The 21,299-nt window shown below is 38.3% G+C and overlaps 1 protein-coding gene across 14 annotated transcripts in view; it reads right to left on the bottom strand.

Moving 5' to 3' along the window:
* Positions 1-21,299, bottom strand: part of LOC610321 (UBAP1-MVB12-associated (UMA)-domain containing protein 1) — a 229,683-nt gene that overhangs the window by 179,923 nt on the left and 28,461 nt on the right. For 11 of the 14 annotated variants that reach the window (XR_005369443.1, XM_038556908.1, XM_038556918.1 and 8 more), the window contains one exon: positions 16,767-16,857. Coding sequence is in view for 13 of the 14 variants with exons in the window: in XM_038556920.1 (XP_038412848.1) it covers positions 16,767-16,857 (91 nt within the window). In the remaining variant the exon portion in view is untranslated. Of the gene's footprint in view, positions 1-825; positions 4,758-5,323; positions 5,382-16,766; positions 16,858-21,299 lie in introns of those variants that run through there. The other 3 variants (XM_038556917.1, XM_038556916.1, XM_038556914.1) reach the window with 1 other exon arrangement.

Raw genomic sequence — 21,299 nt, 5'->3', positions numbered from 1 at the left:
GCAGAATCAAAATAAAAATCAACTTATTTGGTCTAGAAAAAGATGAAGGGACAAAGTTAGCATATTTTTCCCTCTCCACATCCTTTCTTAACTAATGGACCATATCCATTCTTTGCTATGAATCAATCCTAGAATTGGCTGGGCTTGAAAATTCTGTCCAAGATAGGCTGTGGTGGGGGAAATACTGATGACAAGTAAACAGACTACTGTATCCTGGCCTGCTTGGGAGCAACGGTGCTTTCCTCTACCTGGAAAATACGCCAAATTCCTTCTTCATTAATGTTCACATGTCATTCAGAGATAAACTTCCAACTACTTCATAGTGCTCTTTTGTGGGTGTGGAAAAAAAGAAAAGGTTTAATTTCTTTTAAAATTAAAGTTTCTGGGGTGCCTGGGTGGCTCAGTCAGTTAAGTGTACAGCTCTTGGTTTCCACTCAGGTCATGATCTCAGGGTCATAGGATCCAGAACTGAGTTGGGCTCTGCGCTCAGCGGGGAGTTAGCCAGAGGCTCTCTCCCTCTACTTCTTGCTCTCCTCTCTCTAAAATAATAAATAAAATAAAAGTTTCTGATATATTTGCTATAAATGCCTAATGCCTCAATTAAATAAATTAAATAAAAACTCAGCCTTCAGCCAAGACATAATCAACAGACATTCCAGATCAACTGACAATAAGGGCAATTTAAAAAAAAGAAAGAGAGAGAGAGAGAGAGAGATTGTATCTTCTTTTTCAGGGAGACCTTTTAAAAATAACTGACATGCAAAAATAACATGTGATTTTAACTTTATTAACTAAACAATCAATACAAAAAACCACTGCAGAGGAGAAATTATTATATATCTTCACAGTATAAGTTTAAAAGTTTAAACTCAAAATTCCAGAGAAATAATCATGCAAAAATAATTGAAGAAAAGGAACATAAAACTTCACATGCATGTCATTAAAGTTGCTGAGTAGACTTTAATAAAGTAGATAGGGTACAAGTTTATGCAATCCAGTGAAAATGATAGTTTACATAAGCAATTTTTTAAATGCAATGAAATGTCACCTTAAAATTGACCTTCATGCTTAAAGGATGCCTCCTAATACACTAGAAGTTCCTGATACACATGAAGGTATTTAGGGATACCTTCATATGTAAGAGGATCGTCAACATCCAGGAAAATGTGAGAGAGAAACTCAAAAAGCTGATTAACTTCTTTCCCTAAGATATAATTTCCTCTTAAAATTAATTTAAAAATTATTAAGTTATTGCAAATGAGTGAAAAGTTTAGGATGAGATGCTCTTATATTATTATACCCTGGCCTAAATCTACCAAAATTATATATATAATTATTAATAGAAATATTTTAAGAGAAGCTAAGTACTTATATTTACTCACTAGACATTCAATTAACTGAACTATAACATGGATACAGGACGCCCAATGCAATTTCAGTAGTAGAGTAAATGCACTTGTATTTTTGGGAGAACTACCTACTCGATGAGAGAACTAAATTCAGAGACCTATCTCTTTGAGGATCCTTTTGACTTTGGGTTTTTATAAGTACAACACGTTCATTACAGTAAATATGACTAGTCAAATTTGTAAATATAATAAAAAGAGAAAAATTAAATCACCTCAATTCATAAGGTCCATTGGTAAATAAACATTCTTCCTTACAGAAATTTTTAATCACATAAAATATATATAAGAAAAAGTTTCATATTATATAACAGAGTATTATTCAGTCATGAAGAAGAATGAAATCTTGCCATTTGCAATGATATGGATAGAGCTAGAGTATAATGCTAAGCTGCCTGTCACCTTTAAATTTTGGTAATGATTATAAAACTTTTTCCTCTGTGTTCATAAGTATTTTAATAAAAGATTTGTCAGGTTAACTTGCGTCTACTAGCTAGCTAAAAATTTAACAACAACAACAAAAATCTTCATACTGACTTTTGTTTCACAGGTGCACTGATTTCTTGCCCTCTTGAAGAAAAGCTCAATGCATCAGAACACACTTTAGTACCATCAATTTATTCCGACAGAGATTAGAATAAATTGAGGGATTTGTCACAGTCTCTTTAAATATATAGCACAGAAAAAGTATTACTGGAATGTTAGGCTATTAAAAACAAACAAAAACATTGGAGATAAAAATCTTATTTCCTCTTTCATTCACTAGATGAGGAATCTGTGTCCCAGTAAAGTGATCTGAACTGTGTAAGATTAGAAAAGAAATAAGCAGCAGAGCTTTCATTTTCTTCAAAATGTGCTCTCTCCCCATAGTTAATGTCATGAAGTGTCTGAAGGTCAAAATGTTCTCTGCAGAACATTGTGAAATACTGATATTTTAGATTCTATCATACAAACTATAATTTTAGACAAAATTTTAATGTTTACTTCTTCTAAGTTTAAATTGCTGTTAATGCTCAATTTATTTTATTTCATAGGTTATTAAATAAAGTAGAAAACCGTGACTATGACTACAAATGCTCAAAGAACAAAGCAGCCAAGGAATTAAATATGATTGTCTGTTTCCAAATTATTCCTTTGTTCCCACTCATACATGTTAACTGCCTAGTACCTGCTTATAAAATCAATGGTGGTTCTCTCTAGAATGTAAGGAAAATTTCAGAATAGAAATGTGAAATTCCATCAGCTTATTTTTTCCCATAGAGCACCATGATGCAATTTTGTCAGTGTAACACTTCTCCTGTGTTCCAGGAAGGTGCCCACGGAACACAACCCAAGAAACACGGCTTTGTACCACGCTGAGCTCTACATGCTTCAAAGTCCTGTAACCTTGGGGACCTAAAGGAGCTGAAAGAAACTGCACTCTTTTAGGGAATGGAAAACATTTAAGTACATCTGAACTCAGAATACTAAAATATATCTGGATTCATTAGCATATTTTTGTAACAGGTAGAAATCATAATTGAATTTTTGTGGTGGTAAATTTAAACCACCGTTAGCAATAAAAAGATGCCCACAGGCTGGAAAGGCATTTATATCTCACGGTGAAGGGAATGCTTTTACTATAATTGGTTCATACTGTAATACGGTATTTTATATGAGGTAGCTTCTATACTATATTTACCCTCCTTTCTGTCTTTAGCAAACAAAAGAACTTACATAAAGTATTTTGAATATATAACTCTCAAGCAGAAAGATTTACATAGGAGGTTGTTCAGGATTATCCCTAAAATCTCTTTCAACACCTAGTAATTATATGCTGCATCATTCCCATCCTTCAATGGGAAAAATGTAATAAATTGTAGCTCAATTTACAATAAAATAATGCAAACATTTAAAAGTAAGATTAATGAACTTTTTTCATTGCTCTTAAAAACTCCTCTTTAAAATTTGACACACTGAGCATGATTGACATGCAATTCAAGTAAAAATATAATATATAATTGGTTTTAAACTTTAAATAGTGCCTTTGGAACTATGAATTTGAGATGATAAAAAGAAACATATACATTTTAATTTTCCTCCCAAATTTCCATGTTTAAAAAAAGGATTACGATTTCATTTATTGCCTTCAGCATTTTTGGAAATGGTACATTTCTAAATATATAACACATAAAGATATGTGAGTCATATAGGTGAGTTGCTCTAAGACTATATTAAGTTTAAAACTGTTATCGTTAGCAGGATTGCTGACTTTATAAAATAGCTGGTCTGGATTCGCACAGGAATCTCCTGCCTAGCATAAGTAATCCATTCCTGAAAACTCGACTTGTAGGAAAATGCATCAGGAATCCTATTTCCCTTTCGTTTCGATTGGAAAAATTAAACTATGTTGTACATCAAACTAAATTTACCACCAAATTCCCTAAAATACAGCAAAACCCACAGAGAGGTAGCAAACTCTTATGTAAGTTATGTTACACTTGTTTCCTGATCACCAAATAGTTAAAATGATTGTTCATCAATCAGTGGCTTTGTAACAGTAACAGAGCCTCCCCAGGTATCAGCAACATCCAGGATGCACATCCTTTCTGATGCCATGAGCTGTATCTTTCCAAATGTTTACACGTGACTCTGACAACCTATTCATTTCATCTGCAGTGAAACTCAAGACTATTTCCATACATTGTTTTGCTAAAAATTAAGCTTTGGAGGGCATAAATACAAACTTTTCTTATATACACATCAAATGAAGATACACACACAAATATAAATATATGTGTGTGTGTGTGTGTGTGTGTCTGTGTGTGTGTATTGTATACTATATTTACCCTCCTGGGTAAAGGAGTCTGGACATTATAAGTATACCTGTCAAACATCAGTCCAGACATTCTCAGCTGCAAGTAACAGAAGCCTATCTCAAAGTGGCTTATACTTTAATGAGGGAATTTACTATCTCACCCAGGAAGAGGTCCAGAGGTTGACAGATGCCAGGCTTGTAAATAGATCGGTTCAACAATGTCATCGTGGACCAAATTGCTTTCTCATTTTATTCTGCCATCTTCAACATGTTATCTTCTCTGTCTTGAGCTACCTCCCCTCAGCAAAGGTGGCAGTGGTGTATGCAACCTCATCAGGCATCTCATCCAGATAAAATAGCTGCCAGGGGAAGAGAGGCCAATTCTCCAGTGTCTGCCTCTGAGCCCCTTAGCTGACCTTCCTTCACATCCAATCAGGCAAAAATGCCATGGGTCCATTCGGAAACTAACTGCTGGCAAGGTGGATTGCGTCATGGTGACTGGCTTAGACAAATTAGAACTGAGCTCCCAGGGCTGGTAATAAAGCCAGTCTCTCCTGAAACACATGGTCATGAAGACAAAGTGAATACTCAGAAGTGTGGAAGAAGGAATGAATATGGAATAGGCAAACCTGCTCTAAGTGCTTATTTCGGTTTGCATTAATATTAGTGTAAATTAAGTCCAGGTGATAGGTGACATAAGTTCAACAATGATCCACTTCCACTAAACAAAAAAAACACCTTCATAGAAGACTTTACCAAAAAAAAAAAAAAAAAAAAAAAAAGTTTTCTAACCAAATACTAAATGATCTCAAAGTCATTCCAAAATCTGTTGACAATATGTAGATTGAGGATCTGCTTTATGGAACTCATTGAAGTATTAGGTAAGACGCACAGCAGACAAGATGCCTAGGAGGAAGTTATGATCCAAGTAGTAAAACATATAAAAATAAAAGTTTAAATAACATTATAGAATGGTGGTAGAGGAGCTACTACAAGATACTATGTGATTAAGAAGCAAACAAATGCTAGGAGAAAATGTATACTATAAGATCAAAGAGAGAGCTATCTAGAAATCATAGAGACCTAGAGACAGAATTTCATGTGAGATCTGCAGACTGACCAGGATCCAAAGTGAAACCGGTGAGAAATCCTCTCCAAGAACATGCCGGCCTGTAAGCCTGGGAGCAGAAACCATCCTGGTTAGAATGGTGACAGATCCATATAAAAGCAAATCAAGAGTAAACTGTCATTACTCATTACTAATTATATGTTTACTATAACAAGTAAAAGAGTTCTCCAGTCACAGTCTGGGATCTGTATTTCTATTATCATTTGCCTGCTTTTAGTTTTTCTAACAAAAAAACTAATTGCAATACCATGTCCCGAATGCATCACTGGAAAAGTATACACATACTCATACCAGACTGACAAGACAGAGAAACACCAACACACTAATGAGCTGTACATAATGATATAAATACTTGATGTTTGATTGTATTGTTTTGCAATGTTGCTTAATTTTTATCTTTGTAGGTCTTGCCACTTAGGCTGTAACTTCCTTACAGATATCCCATCTGCTGTGTTATCTTATATTATAGTAATTATTCTCTAATTTTCTTTTAGCTGCTCATTCTATTTTCTGAAGCCAAAGTAGTAAAGGTGGCCAATGAGATGTGACACACCTCTGATGAGGACTATGCTACCTCTGACATTAAAATAAAAATTCCCTAAGCTCACACAGTCCAAGGGGCTGGTAAACATTCGTATATATAGCAACATCTAGGAAAGTGATTCTTTAACCTTCTTAGGGTTACAGACCCTTGAGATTCTGATGAAATGCAAAGACCCTTCCTCTCAGAAAAATGCAAATACAAAATTTTGCCTATAATTTCAGGAGGCCAAACTACTCCACTCAGCCCCCCAAAGTCGTCATGGCTAAGAACTCCTAACATAGGGAGACCAACAGGGACAATGGATGATTATCATAGTTATCAGCTCTTTCAACCAATCCATCAACAAACTATTTTAAGAGTTCGTTTTCCTTTGGTGCTGCCAAGCATATTTTCACCTTGCATACCAGGAAATAATAGATGCCAGAAATAAAAATAAATTATTACATAATTTTAGAACTGAGCTATTTGAGTTAGAATACTAAAAAAATTCTGAACAATGGCTCCTTTAAGTCATTTATACTGTAATGTAAGGCTTTAGTATACATAATACTTCTCATTAAAAATGACTAATGTATATATGTGTATGCATAAAGAAAATATATGCATATATAATCATAAAAGTATGACTTTTTAATGAAAATATCAATTTTAGGAGATGCCTGGGTGGCTCAGTGGTTGAATGTCTACCTTTGACTCAGGGTGTGATCTCGGGGTCCTGGACTCGAGTTCCGCATCAGGCTCTCCACAGGGAGCTTACTTCTCCCTCTGCCTGTGTCTCTGCCTCTCTCTGTGTGTCTCTCATGAATAAAAAAAAATAGTATCTTAAAAAAAAATACCAATTGTAGGATATCAGTTTATACTTTAACTGATAACCACAGTGTAGCAGAAATTCTTTTTTTTTTTATTTCAACATAGTTGACATACATCATTATATCGGTATCAGGTGTGCAATAGAGATTCAACAATTCCATGTATTACTTAGTGACCATTAAGATAAATGTACTCTTAAACCCCTGCACCTATTTCATTCATCCCCTACCCACCTTCCCTCTGATAATCATCAGTTTGCTTCTCTATAGTTAAGAGTCTGAATTTTGGTTTGTTTGTTTTCTTTGTTCATTTGTATTAAAAAAAAAAAGATTTTAAAAATTTGAGAGACAAAGAGAGAACAGGAGTGGAGGGAGAGGGAGAAGTAGGCTCCCCACTGAGCAGGAAACCTGACTCGGGCTTGATCCCAGGACCCTGATATCATGACCCAAGTCAAAGGCAGATGCTTAACCAACTGAGCCACCCAGATACCCCTTGTTTGCTTTGTTTCTTAATTTCACATACGAGTGAGATCAAACGGTATTTGTCTTTCTCTGACTGATTTCACTTAGCATTATACCCTCTTGATCCATTCATATGTTGCAAATGCCAAGTTTTCATTTTACACACATTGTGTGTGTGTACCCCACATTTTCTTTATCAATGGACATGAGCTGCTTCCATAATTTGACTATGTAAAAAATGCTGCAATAAAGCTAGAGGTGCATATATCCCTTTGAATTAGTGTTTTCCTATTCTTTGGATATGGTCACATTCTATTTTTAATTTTTTGAGGAACCTCCACACTGTTTTCCACAGTGGCTGTACCAGTTTGCATTCCCACCAACAGTGCACAAGGGTTCCTTTTCCTCTACATCCTCGCCAACACTTGTTATTTCTTGTCTTTTTGATCTCAGCCATTCTGACAGGTGTAAAGTGATATGTCATTGTGGATTTGATTTGCGTTTCCCTTATTAGTAGGAGCATCTTTTCATGTGTCTGTTGGCCACCTGTATGGCTTCTTTGAAAAAAATGTCTATTCAGGTCCTCTGCCCATTTTTCAATTGGATTGATTTTTTTGGTGTTGGGTTATATAAGTTCTTTGTATATTTTGAATATTAACGCCTTTTCAAATATATCATTTGGAAACATCTTCTTCCATTCAGTAGATTACCTTTTTGTTTTGTTGAGAGTTTCCTTTGCTGTCCAAAACTTTTTACTTGGTATAGTCCTAAGTTTATTATTGCTTTGTTTCCCCTGCCTGAGAAAGATGTATCTAGAAAGAAGCTGCTACAGCTGATGTCAGAGAAATTACTTCCTGTGTTCTCTTCTAGGAGTTTTGTAGTTTCAGGTCTCACATTTAGATCTTTAATTTATTTTGAGTTTACTTTTGTGTATGGTGTTAGAAAGTGGTCCACTTTTGTTTTTTTGCATGTTGCTGTCCAGTTTTCCTAGCACCATATACTGAAGAGACTTGTCTTTTCCCCATTGTATATTCTTGTCTCTTTTGTCATAGAAAAGTCACATGCATTGCTTTTTTAAAATGCTGATTCTTAGGCTAGCTCCAAAGATTCTGTTTCACTGGGTATGGGTAGGCCTAGGAATCTGCAGCATTCTTAATAAGGAGCAAAGCATCCGTGACAGAGGAGGTGCTCAAGAGTATTCAATTAATGATCACTACTATAAGAGGACTCCATCACACAAATATAAGATGTTTTCCTTCTGGCTTAGTTTATTACATAATGCTATTCTGAGGTAACACCATAATTCTATCAGGATGTAACAAAGGAAGAAGATACATTTTTCAGAAATTCACATTTATGTAGATCAATGTTTTACCCTTAGCAATAATTCTTCCCTTTTAACATGCTTTGGTTGCGTTCAAAGGAAAAAAAATAGATGCTGAGTAAGACAACCACTAAAATATGAAATAATACTGTCATATTATGAAAATTACCAGAAAACAAACACTCAGGTCTTCCAACCCTATCTGAATTACCAGTACAAAGTATAATGTTCATAGTGTGCATTTTACTGTGATTCTCATTCTCATTATTTCCTCAACTGAATGAAAGATAAACTTTTAAGTTCAAATATAAAAGCTACTATCACAATTTTTCAGTTAAATAGTCTTAAATGTGGAAGATATAAGCATGCTGAAAGCCTCTAAGGAAATGCCAGAGGAAACTCATTTATGGAATACGGTGTGAGTGCTTAAGCTGTTTCCCTACTAGCGTCATACTAAATAAGTACCCTCAGGGAAACAGCACCAGGGGAAACCAGCCAATGACCCCCAAATGGCTATACTACAAATATGGCTGCCTGAAGGCTTCAGTTCAAAGAAAAAGTTCCTTGGAGTTGTTCTAAAGAGATTACAGGTGTTAATCTGTCAAATAGATGTGCTATGGCTAAAGACCAAAAGAGTTATAGGCCATGTGGAATTCACATCTGTATAATTAGGTTAATAAAATGCTTCTCAATTGCTCCACTGATTTAAAAAAAAAAAATTTTAGATTCCAAATATATGACTTTAAGAAACTTGAAGCTTTCTGCTTCTTTACCTATTTAATGTTTGAAAGGAAGTGTGCTTAACCTAGAAGTGTTGTGGTTTTATTTGCTTTTTGTTTGTTTATGGTTCAAACTACAGTGGAAGAGAAACCGTAAGCCTGTATTTTTATGAGGTCCTTTTCAAAGTGTTTGATGGTGTAAGAGCACTAAATTACAGAGAATAAGTATCAGTGGTTCTCGGCCCTACGTGCACACTAGTAGTGTCTGGAAATGCTGAAAAAAACAAACAAACAAACAAACAAACAAACAAAAAAACTCCTGTCTGGGCCAAACCCCAGGCCTGTCTAACCAGAATGCAGGGATTCTGGAGGCCCCAGCACCATTATCTTTTCAAAGTGCTCCCTAATGCACAGTAGGGTTCAAATCAAGGAGGCAGAGAAACAGACCATCCGATTGACATACTGAGCCCCAGTACGAATGAATGACTTTCTCACAATTAATTGTATGAAACAGAGGGCTCAGTTCTGCTTCTCAGTATGGTCCACACCTCTCCTTTGCCCCATGGTGTTCCTTCTAATCCATGCAAAGAACTGAGACGGGGGTACACCTTACCCAGGACAGCCTTGCCTGAACACTTCTAACTCCAAAGTGTCAGTAGGTGAACAGGGTGAACCAGAATTAGGAACCAATGAACATGAAAGTTCTGTTATCCATTAGACATCAAACTCCACATTTCTTAATGGGGAAATGCACAAGTGCATAATGAAGTTAGTTGAAACTTGTTTTAGAATTGGAAGGTCAGAGTAAAAATACAAAGATTGCCAAGTAAAGTAACCATAATTTGAGTTTTTTGGGGTATCACAATACATGGGTAAAGAGATATTAATAGGGTCAGTTGTTTTTTTAATCCACACTCGATTTTTGTAAATGATTTGGTATACTTCTGTTGTAAGAACAGGGAATAAAAATAGGAAGCACATGCTAAAAATCTGTTTCAATTTTGTCTTTGTTGTTTTAATTAAAGCCTTCAGTCCCAGAGAGATTCAAAGTGACTTATTGTCCCACATCCCATGGAATATAAATTTTTACTGTATACAGTTACATTTCCACTTTTAAATAAAAGAAGGAGCACAGAGAGATTATCCAAAAATTCCATATAAAAATGGAATAGTTTGGAATGCCTGGGTACTCAGTGGTTGAGCATCTGTCTTCAGCTCAGGGTGTGATCCCAGGGTCCTGTGTAAAATATTTACACAGTATGCGCTGAGACTAAAGTAGACTAAGTGAGCCTGCTTCTCCCTCTGCCTCTGTCTCTCATGAATAAGTAAATAAAATCTTTAGAAAAAGATGGAATAGTTTAACTTTAGTGTGTATACATGGTTTGAATGATTCTGAGGAAGAGGAATTCCATAGGAGTCAACCTTCAAAATAACCCATTACGTTTCAAAATCTGATTTATCATTTCAACCAGAACACAGAAAGTGAGACTAAGTAACATATTTCAATATCGACCCTTAAAAGATGAAATCCAAGCTGCTGAAGTGCTAAATCGTGTGTCTCGATTCAGTTTTACAAAATAATTAGCCTGATGGAAACTATGGGTCCTCATGCCCCCCACTTTCAGAAGCACCTGAATATTCTGAAAACCATGATGAATGATAGTTGTACCATAACCTCTGCCCTTCCATCTCAGGGGCTGTCCTTGCCCGATTTCTCTCCACCTGCTCCAAAGTCCTACTCAGTAGGACAGCAATGTCAGCAAACATAACATCTGTAATCTAAATTATTCTTTTTCATCTTATATTGGGGGGGGGGTGTTGCTGTTATTTTTCCTTCTTTTTGCCATAACATAATAAGCTAATTCATGCCATTGTCTTAGTTTTGGAAGGAATTATATGCCAACATCTAGGCAACAGATACCCTTTTCCTTCATTTAAAATAACTATGAGGTTGCACAGTACAGTAGTAAATTTGTAATCAACTTAAAGATAACGTCTTAAAAGTACAATTAAACATGTCATAACACGAGAAAACCCTGGTAATTACAAATAGTACCACGCTTGCTGGGGTTTTAAACAGTAGTATAAAACTAAGAAAAATCGCCACCCAGTGATGCAAATGAAAACTACAATTTGTTTTTGTGTAAAATGAGTACCCTGGAGGATTACTTCAACATCATTACTGAATGAACGAATAGCTATTACCTTCCTATGTGAATAGGAACTGGTTACAAGGGAAAGGATGTTTTTCTATGAGGCTTTTTTTCCCCCTTATTCTTACTCAGCACACTCGACATTTCACAAAGGCTAAAGCTTTAGGAACCTTAACAGGGAAAAAGCTTTCTGTCTAAAAGTGAGCTAATTGTATAGGAACAGCCCAGATATTCCTATTATCAACAAAATGCCTTAGCTTTGCCTGGATCCTCAATTTCAAGTCACAGGGTGTTGACTTTAGCAACTCAGCGATGCCATCTAATCTTTATGACCTAAAGCCAATTTGTGTTAAGCAGGAAGGCCTGCCTAGGATAAAAGTTACTCTCAAGTAGGAAGAGAGATAATTTTTATACCTTTAACAACATAATTTTAGCAACAGGTTATAAAGACCACATACAAAGATAATCTAACAAATTCTGTAGAATCTGTACTAAGAGGCAGTTGTTGCCATAAATATAATTGTTTCTAAATCTTTACTTAGTTGTATCACTTCCGAAATACACAAAGTCCACCATACACATTTATTTTCCAGCAATGTATCTATTGTATGTGCGGACAAAGAAAGTTATGTGGATATATGATAACCAAAATATATGTGTGCAAGTATGGGGCATGTTAATAAGGGCATTTCATATCTACCATTTGACCTATTTGGCATTTTCTTTTTTTTTTTTTTTTTTGATTTTTTTAAAATTTATTTATGATAGTCACACAGAGAGAGAGAGAGAGAGAGAGGCAGAGACATAGGCAGAGGGAGAAGCAGGCTCCATGCACAGGGAGCCTGACGTGGGATTCAATCCCAGGTCTCCAGGATCGCACCCTGGGCCAAAGGCAGGCACTAAACCGCTGCACCACCCAGGGATCCCTATTTGGCATTTTCCAAAATATTTTACACAGTATGCGCTGAGACTAAAGTAGGTATTACATTTGTCAGTATGCAATCACATGATAAAATAGAACAACTTAGCAGAACAAATCAGCTTTAAAAAAAGAGGTTACCATTCTATTTTTAAAGACAGCCTACTATATTCCTAATAATCTGTCCTGACTTTTACTAGTCAAATCAATTAAGTCCCTGTCAGAGCATTTTTTACTAACTAAATATGTATACCATCTTCCAACCTCAACCTCATTAAGGAGATTATAGTTGTCTGCAATACTTAAAAATATTTAAAATATTACATACTGAAAAGTTTGAGGTAGCCAAAATTAAAGCCCAACTTTATGAACAACAACCAACTCTTTTAGTTAAAAAATAAAAACAAAGAAACACAATACTTGCTCTTTAAAACAATAAGGAACACAATGTCAAAATTTTTTAAAGAGCTTAAAATGTCTTAAAATTTAAAATATTATGACATTTTAAAAAAATGGGTAGCTTAGTGGTTAAGAGGATTATGTTCCAAAGTTAGATTGCTTGGACTGTAATTCCAGATCAGCTATATGCTAGCTGGAGGAACTCAGAAAAGTTAAGTCCTCACCTATAAGTGGACATAATATTACCATTTCACTGACAGGGTTGTTCTAAGCACCTTACGCATGTTAACCCACTTAATCTTCTCAATAACTCTATGGGCTGGCACTATTATCATGCTCATTTTCTAAATGCCCTGCCACCCCTGGAGGTTATATAACTTGCTCAAAATGGTGAGGGGTGGCAAACATACCACCCCAAAACATGCCACCTTGGCATCAGGATTATTCTGAGCTCAAGGCACTTGAAAAACAGTAGGTGCAAGAAGGGCATTCTGACCCCACTTCCTTCCTGAAAGCAGGAGATAAAACCCCCTATAGAAGATGCCAGGAGGGAAGAAACATTCCTATCACTGGAGGGGGAGAGTCGAGGCCAAGAGAACTTCATACAAACAGACCCTGTCACAATAACTCTTATCTTCCATTAGTCTCCCCACACACTTCTCTTTTCCACAATGGCCTCTTTGTTCAACCTCGTATATAAGCACACAGGTTTGGCCACTTGTTTGGGTCTTCATTTCCCTAGGGGGGCTCCCATGTACCTGTAAAAACCTGTACGTTCTATGCTGTTAACACGACCTATGTGTATGTGCTTCTCAGGCCTACGCAGAGGCCTGAGGAGGAGGGGGAGAAGTTCAGCCTCCCCTCTCATGGAGGCTCTGGCGAGCTGTAGAGCCACGATACAGAGCCAACGTGTCTGGCTCGAGTCAGGATTCTTACCCGCACCTCACTGCAGTGCCTCTGAGGTGTTCCTGAGGAAGAAGGGAGGTGTTGTGACGGATGAAAAGAGAAAGACGACACAGGAAGAGAGAGCCAATGCTGAGGCTGACTGCTATCACAACTTCAAGAGAGTGACTAAGCTCACAGAATGGTAGGGAGACGCAGGGATTTTTCATGCCAAGTGGTGAAGGGGTAGAGCTTTTTACCTGGATGGAAATAGGGCTAACCACAGACAAGCATGGACACTCATGGCAGCTGAAGGATGAGAGAGCCGAACAGACATGTGGGGGACTCATCTGGCTTGGAACATTTGAAAGCGGGCCTACCACCAGCTGCATTTCAAAACACACCGCTGTCCTGGAACTACAAGGGTCGTGAGGCCTCCTCATGACTGCCAGGGACACCAATGTTGCAGGTGAGGTACAGCACAGGAACAGAACCTACCCAACTCAGTCCCCCATGGTCCTGGGAAAATGCCCTTAGAGTACAGCATATCAGCTTTGGGGAAGAGCTTAGGCAGATCGGATGGCACAGCTAGAACATGAAAGCAGATTAGAGTAATAAAGTGCTGGAAGTTTCCTCATGAGTTAACAAATATGAAAGTTTCTGTGACTTCTGAGACTCAGCTAAAGAGCACTGTTTAAACCAGAGCCTCTTCTAGAAGAGAAAAAGGTCCACAGCAAATAAGTTTCACCTGCTGTGGCAAACTACCCCAGAAACTGGGCCCCGTTGGTCTAGCTCACTATAAGTGAAGCACCTACATGTTTCGAGCTACCAGACACTTGGAGATTTTAGAAAAAGCAATAGCTGGAGCGTTTTCAGCTGTGATTAAAGCTCACCCCTGATATGCTGCAAAGTGGCAAGCCACAGAGCCAGAGAGGTGAAGAAGACGTATAAAGAGTTTTTGAGGGCCAGCATTAAAAGTCACATGTGCTCTCAAAGATGTCTGGACATAAACTCACAATCCTTTGATGGCTATTTGGTTACAAAAAGAATAATGTTTATTTCTAGTCATGAAACAACAGAAAACAGCCAAGTTCTCTGTATATATGTGAAGACTACAGAGGAATACAGAACACAGTTTGGAAAACCAGGCTTTGTTGAAGCAAATTTCTGAGAGAAGAGTTTCTTATGAAAGGGCCTAAAGAAGCAGACCAGCGGCATCACTGAGGTTCAGTTAGTGAGGCTATTCCAGGAGGTAAGAGGGGGCAGCACCGGCAGCTTTCAAGGAACAGAAGTTGGGACTGATGCAGTCACTTCTGACCTGGAAGCCACAGCACAAATACCTGACATGGCAAGAAGGGCCAGATAAGCAGTCGTGTGCAAGGCACTCCCATTTATACCCATGAGAAAGTTCTCCAGAAAAACCACCAGCCCTGGTCAAACAATGCCTCACTATTTTGCCTCAGGTGTAGGGGATCTGGGCAGAGAGAAAACAACTCTGACCACCCGAGTTATTGCCCCTGTCCCAGAACATATGACGCAGATTCAGAAAAACTGCCAAAAGGGAAAGGGAATTTGCCAGCACTGCATATTCTGGCCTGCCAGAACTTGACTGTGGAAAAGATGGGATATTCTAAGGTAATGTTTAGCCACAAGAAAACTCTTAATCTGCTCTCCCAGAGATTAAGGCCTAGAAATGGAAGAGGGCCAGATGGGTGAAACCCTTGTGTCCTTTCTGTGAGAGACCAGATCCCAAAGAGAAGGGCTGAAGAGGCAGAGACCTGCCCATTTATACTTCTAAAAGTGTTGGGAAAGAGGCATGGTATGAACTCTAGCTCTGAGAGAGCCAAAAAAAAAAAATTCAGGATCACTCTTAAATCCAAGAAGCCATCCTCCATGTTTCAAGACATATAGAGCATTTGCCAGTGCTAGGGGAACCCCATCTGACTGGACTAAGATAGAGACCATAAGAGGGGGGATCCCTGGGTGGCTCGGTGGTTTGGTGGCTGCCTTTGGCCCAGGGCACGATCTTCGAGTCCTGGGATCGAGTCTTGCGTCGGGCTGCCAGCATGGAGCCTGCTTCTCTCTCTGCCTCTCTCTCTCTCTGTGTGTGTGTGTGTCTATCATAAATAAATGAATAAATCTTAAAAAAAAAAAAAAAAAAAAGACCATAATAGGTAGGAAACAAGAATCTGGAAAGAAAGATACCTGAGAAACATCCCAGGGAACAAATAACCTACAAGTTCATGTAAATCCTCTCAGGAAAGGAACTGAATTTGGTGGGAGGAAGTCCAGAGTGGAAGAGGATGCGTGCTATGTGGGAACACTAGGTGTTGGCTCACCACCCTCTGGGGAGAGAATTTCTCGGAAGAACTATACAAAAACTGCAAATCTCTTCTTCAGGGGAAAGACATAACAACATGAAGGAAATGTTATTTTTCAGAATTCCCTTTGGAAAAAGCATAGTATTTGTTTGAAAGAAATTTTTCTAAAATTTATAATAGCAGTGTAAATCATACCAAATTATCATACTAGCGGTATCAATTTTTTAATAGAAAATAAACCAGTCTTAACAAACATTAGGAGACATGATTTAACATATTTTAAAAGTATACTTTATTCAGTAAATTATTTATTGGATGCCTAATTTAATTTCAGATGCTAATTTAAGAACAAGGTTTGGTACTATTTATAAAACAGAACTTGAATCTATCAAGGATCCTTCAAGACATTTGGTTTTTCACAATTAAAAAGGCTGACCATTTAACATATACGGGAAAAAAAGGGATGACTTTATATATTTAAAGTATACAGCCAAAGTAATATATAAGAAGTGTATGACTTGATGATAATATTTTAAGTGATTGATGACCTTTATTTTTATAGATATTTTTATAGATTTCTTTTTTTTTAAAGATTTTATTTATTCATTAGAGACACACAGAGAGACAGAGGCAGAGACACAGGCAGAGGGAGAAGCAGGCTCCATGCAGGGAGCCAGATGTGGGACTCAATCCCAGGACTCCAGGATCGTCACCTGAGCCAAAGGCAGACGCTTAACTGCAGAGTCACCCAGGCAATCCCTATTTTTATAGATTTCATATACATAAATGAATTCTGGAATTAGTAGGAAATAATTTTTAAAATTCATCACATAAGTTTCAAGCAATCTTTTAAAGTAAAAGTAATTTAACCAATTAGGATTTTGTTTCTCAAAAAGACTCACCTAAAAGGACAAATCCATCTGCTTCTGTGTCTGGTACAGAGGGCTTTTTAGATTCCGGAGATTTTCTGAAGAAGTGAAACATCGCCGCTGTCTGAAACAGAAACACTATATAATGTCAAGGTCAGATGAAAGTGTAAAACTCTTACACTTTTTTTTTAACTCTTACACTTTTTAATAAAAAGCCAAAAATAGAGATATCACAATAATTACTTTTAGGAATTCTATTACCAGACCTAAAAACATAAGCCCTCTCCAGGTGTCAGAAGAGAACCCAGAAATTAAGGGGCATGGACTTCTAGGACAAAATCATGTATGCCTTGAACCACGTAACATCTGAACATGCAGGAAATAACCCAAAGAATTATACATGTAAAACTAAACATGCAGGAAATAACCCAAAGAATTATACATGTAAAACTAAAATCAAAAGATCACACCTGAATATGTAAGGATCTCACTAACTATAAATAGAGGACACTCGATTGAGGAGAGGAAAAACAAAACAAAATAAAAATTTGTCCAGGTTTCCTGCCGTGTCATAACCAGCTTAAGCATTTTAAAACTGAGGCCATGGGCAGCCCAGGTGTCTCAGTGGTTTAGCGCCACCTTCAGCCCAGGGCATGATCCTGGAGACCGGGGATCGAGTCCCACATCGGGCTCCCTGCATGGAGCCTGCTTCTCCCTCTGCCTGTGTCTCTGCCTCTCTCTGTGTGTGTCTCTCATGAATAAATAAATGTTTAAAAAATAAAATAAATAAATAAAACTGAGGCCACCTGAAAAAAGAAAGGAAGGCACTTGAAATATCCTCTGCAGTTGGTTACCTGATTCACACACTCAAGGACCAACTGTATCCATTGCAACCAACTTTAAATGCCCATCAATGCAGATCTTTGTGTTGGTAAGATTGTGTGCCCCAACACACACACCCCACTTTCCTCTTTCTCCTCCCATCTTTGTACATCAGGAAGGACAACAATTCCTAGAAAAGAACTGAGAAGGAATTTGGAGGGAACCTGGGAGGACACCTCACATCTGAGGACAGTCCCCATAAGCAAAGCAACATAAGTCCTGGTAGCAGCAAGCGCTCCACATTTTATGTTTCATATATTCTACCCATACCAGAAAATCAAGCAGGGAGGGTAAAGATTTTATCTGAGCAAAAGCCTTCTGGAAACTGAGAACTGTACTGGGGTTTGTGGAAGTCGACCTGCCCTGAGCTGTGGACCTGTGGGGACAGTAATGGAGCTTATCTGTTGATTAGAAAACATATCTAGCTGCTTTTACTTTTAAAGGAATAAAAACTGGAGAATAACACAAGGCATGTGATCAAGAAAATAGTTCAGTAAAGGAAAAGGAACAGCCTCTAAAATCCTCAAAGAAAACACTTAAGAGGATACAGTGATGGGTCCAAAAGAAAGGTCTGGAAATAGTTTGGCATTCTGGGCAAAGCACAAGGAAACACGGGCCATACAGGATTGGTGAGAAATGAGATTAGATGCTTTTGCGGAGTAAGATGAACAGAACCCCCTGCAAGAAGGAAATGGTATCAGAGAACTGGTTGGTGTACAAGCAAGAATGGACAAAAATAGAGCTCAGATTTAAAGACTTGAAAGACTGGAAAAGGCAACTAACTTCTCAACCCAATGAAACGGAGAAGCCTCTGAAGAAACAACAGCTGATTAAAACTCAACCTCAAGTAAGCATCAAATCAAGAGTACAACCATTAACACCTGATATTAAGACTTCAGCCCGGATCAATGTGGCATGTAGTCAATTCCTTCACTTGGGGTAAAATGGTTCAGGAAAAAACAGAAAAAGAAGGTAGTCTTCAGCTGAAACCTGGCAAAGAAAAGGTACCCCCAATAAGGAAATAGAGGGCACCTGTGGGGTGGAAAAGCTGAGGAATGTAGCAAATCTGAGAGATCTCTAGCAAAAATTGTAGGTCTGGCCTTTGACACATGAAGCTAATTATAATCAAACAGCTAAGAAGCCAACAAAATGTTTGAGAGCTATATGGCCAAAATCACTACTACCAATCTGGATTAAAAAAAGACCCAGGCACCTGTATGGGTCAGCCGATTAAGCAGCCAGCTCTTGATTTTAGCTCAGGTCATGACCTCAGGGTTACAGGATTGAGCCCCACTCCAGGCTTTCACTCAGTGCAGAGTCTGCTTGAGATCCTCTCTTTCCCTCTCCCTCTGCCCCTTTCCCCTCACCCCCCAAATAATTTTTTTTTTTTAAGGAAGACTATGACTAGTGGATATTTAGAACAGCCCTACAGACAGGAACTTGCCAGAGAGAACTGCTCAGACCCCAAAAACTGCTCAGTGCCCACTTCAGTGGTAGCCAAGGAAGTTACTAGAAAAGGAAGAAACTCCAAGAGGCTGGAGCCAATGGGCATGGGGGACAAGGACTGGGGGGCCTCTCCCAGGAAAAAGAATTTGGTCATAATTAATGGGCTTCCTCCAACCCAAGGTGGGGGTCCCCCCAAAACCCTGCTCAGTTCCATTTCAGGATCACTACCACTCCATAACTACTGAATACCTCCAATTCATCCTCTTTCTGAATGACAGTGGTTTGGGCAGTATGGTTTCCACCTCCCCCAGAGTAGGAGGGGATGGAGGCAATGGGTCTTTTTAATTCACACCGTCTCCAGACCAAGAGATGGCACACTTGGACCTGATGGAGATACTGGACTTCGAATGTGAATGGGCAGTGTGGGCTACAGCTCTGGGGGAGGGGTGGGTTATTGTGCCTACAATGAGGAGAGCTGGGGATGTGATGACCACAAATGAGAACCATGGAAACATAAGGGTTGTTCACTGGCTCTCTGCCTTATGGAGACAAAGGACTGTAGTTTTGCTTCCTGCTTGGAGGGAGATGTGGCCACATAGCTTGCTTAGTTCACTGTGTCACATGCCATTAGGGTGCTACATCAAGGAGTTTTGTGAACACAGAGAAAGAAAAGCCCTTTGGAAAGAGTTTCCTGCTCTAACATATATAGAAAAGCCTTCTAATAAAAGGACTCGGGATCCCTGGGTGGCGCAGCGGTTTAGCGCCTGCCTTTGGCCCAGGGCGCGATCCTGGAGACCCGGGATCGAATCCCAAAAGGACTCAAATTTCCAATACTTTCTCATGTCTGGCCACAAAACAGAAATGGAACATGGAAATTATAAAAGTGGTTCTGATAAGTCAGGTTCAAGCCCCCAAAGTCTAAATATGTTGTTATAAAAGCAGACCAAGGGGCATCTGGAGGGTTCAGTCACTTAAACATCTGTCTCTTGGTTTCGGCTCAGGTCATGATCTTAATTAAGCATGTGGCATCATGTCCGGCTCCATGATCAGTACAGAGGCTGCTTCAGATTCTTTCTCCCTCTTCCCCTGCCCCTCCCCACTCACATGCTCTCTCTTTGAAATAAATAAAAATCTTCAAAAAAATAAAAAAATAAAAATAAATAAAAGCCAGACCAAACTCAGGTGTGGTACAAGAATCTTTTTCTTTAATTCAAGTATTTGGTACAGAATTTATAACTTAAGTAATTAAGTAAAGCATTTAAGTTTTTCACGACTTAAAACTTCTAATTTAAACTACATACAGGCTGCATCTGTTTGTTGCTAGCGTGACTGATTGGCAATGCATATTATAATCCCTTCCCTTAGAACACTGTAAACATTAGAAAAGGAAGGATAACATGGATTCCGTGAGTCAAGAAACTTCCAGACATGGAAGAAACAGACCAGGAGTAAGAGAAAGGAAGTCAACACAGAATGAAAGAACTCAGAATGGCAGCAAAGAATGGTTTACTATAAATATCCATCTGAAACAACTCTAAAATTATTACAAAAGTACCCGTCACCCTCATGCCCATCACTCCATCAATCTGACCACCACCTTGACTCTTTCCTCAAGATGCTTTTTCGTGAGAATAAGGTTCCAATTTTACAATACAAGTCCTGGGATTCCCTTGTATGACCAATACTACTGCTGACACTAGTAGTCTAATTCCACCAGGTATGTAAGATCAGTCTAACCATACATCTTTAAGAAATCACTCCATGCACGAAAAGATGCTCTAATGTATGACCTAATTATCTTTATCCCATGACATTTTTTCCTATCATTGAAAAACACACACAGCAGTGCAAAAATGTATCCTGGTGAGCTGGCAATACCATTCTAAGATCTGCCCTCTATGAACTATTCCTGGGGTGAGAGAGCTGTGTGGGGCAGATCACCACCCCAGCAGCCAGACTGAGTTGTCCTACCTATGACCAGAAACAAGGAAGGCAAGGGGAGCAACTAAAACACCCCTAACATTTACTAAATTCCTTCTGTGTCAGTCGTTATTACCAAATTGCCTTATGTATGTACCCTATCTCCTATAATCTCCATCACCTTGTCCAGTACACTTAAGTAATGGCAATGTGTAAGTGAAAGGATCGAAGTAAAGTAGATTAAGTATTGGCCTAAGTCTATGTGGCTGCTAAACAGCAGAGCTAGAACTTTAAACCACGTCCTGTTGCAACTAAACT

The sequence above is a fragment of the Canis lupus genome, chromosome 14, assembly GCF_011100685.1.
Source record: "Canis lupus familiaris isolate Mischka breed German Shepherd chromosome 14, alternate assembly UU_Cfam_GSD_1.0, whole genome shotgun sequence".
In the NCBI taxonomy this organism is placed as follows: Eukaryota; Metazoa; Chordata; class Mammalia; order Carnivora; family Canidae; genus Canis; species Canis lupus.
This window is presented reverse-complemented; position numbering and strand designations above follow the sequence as displayed.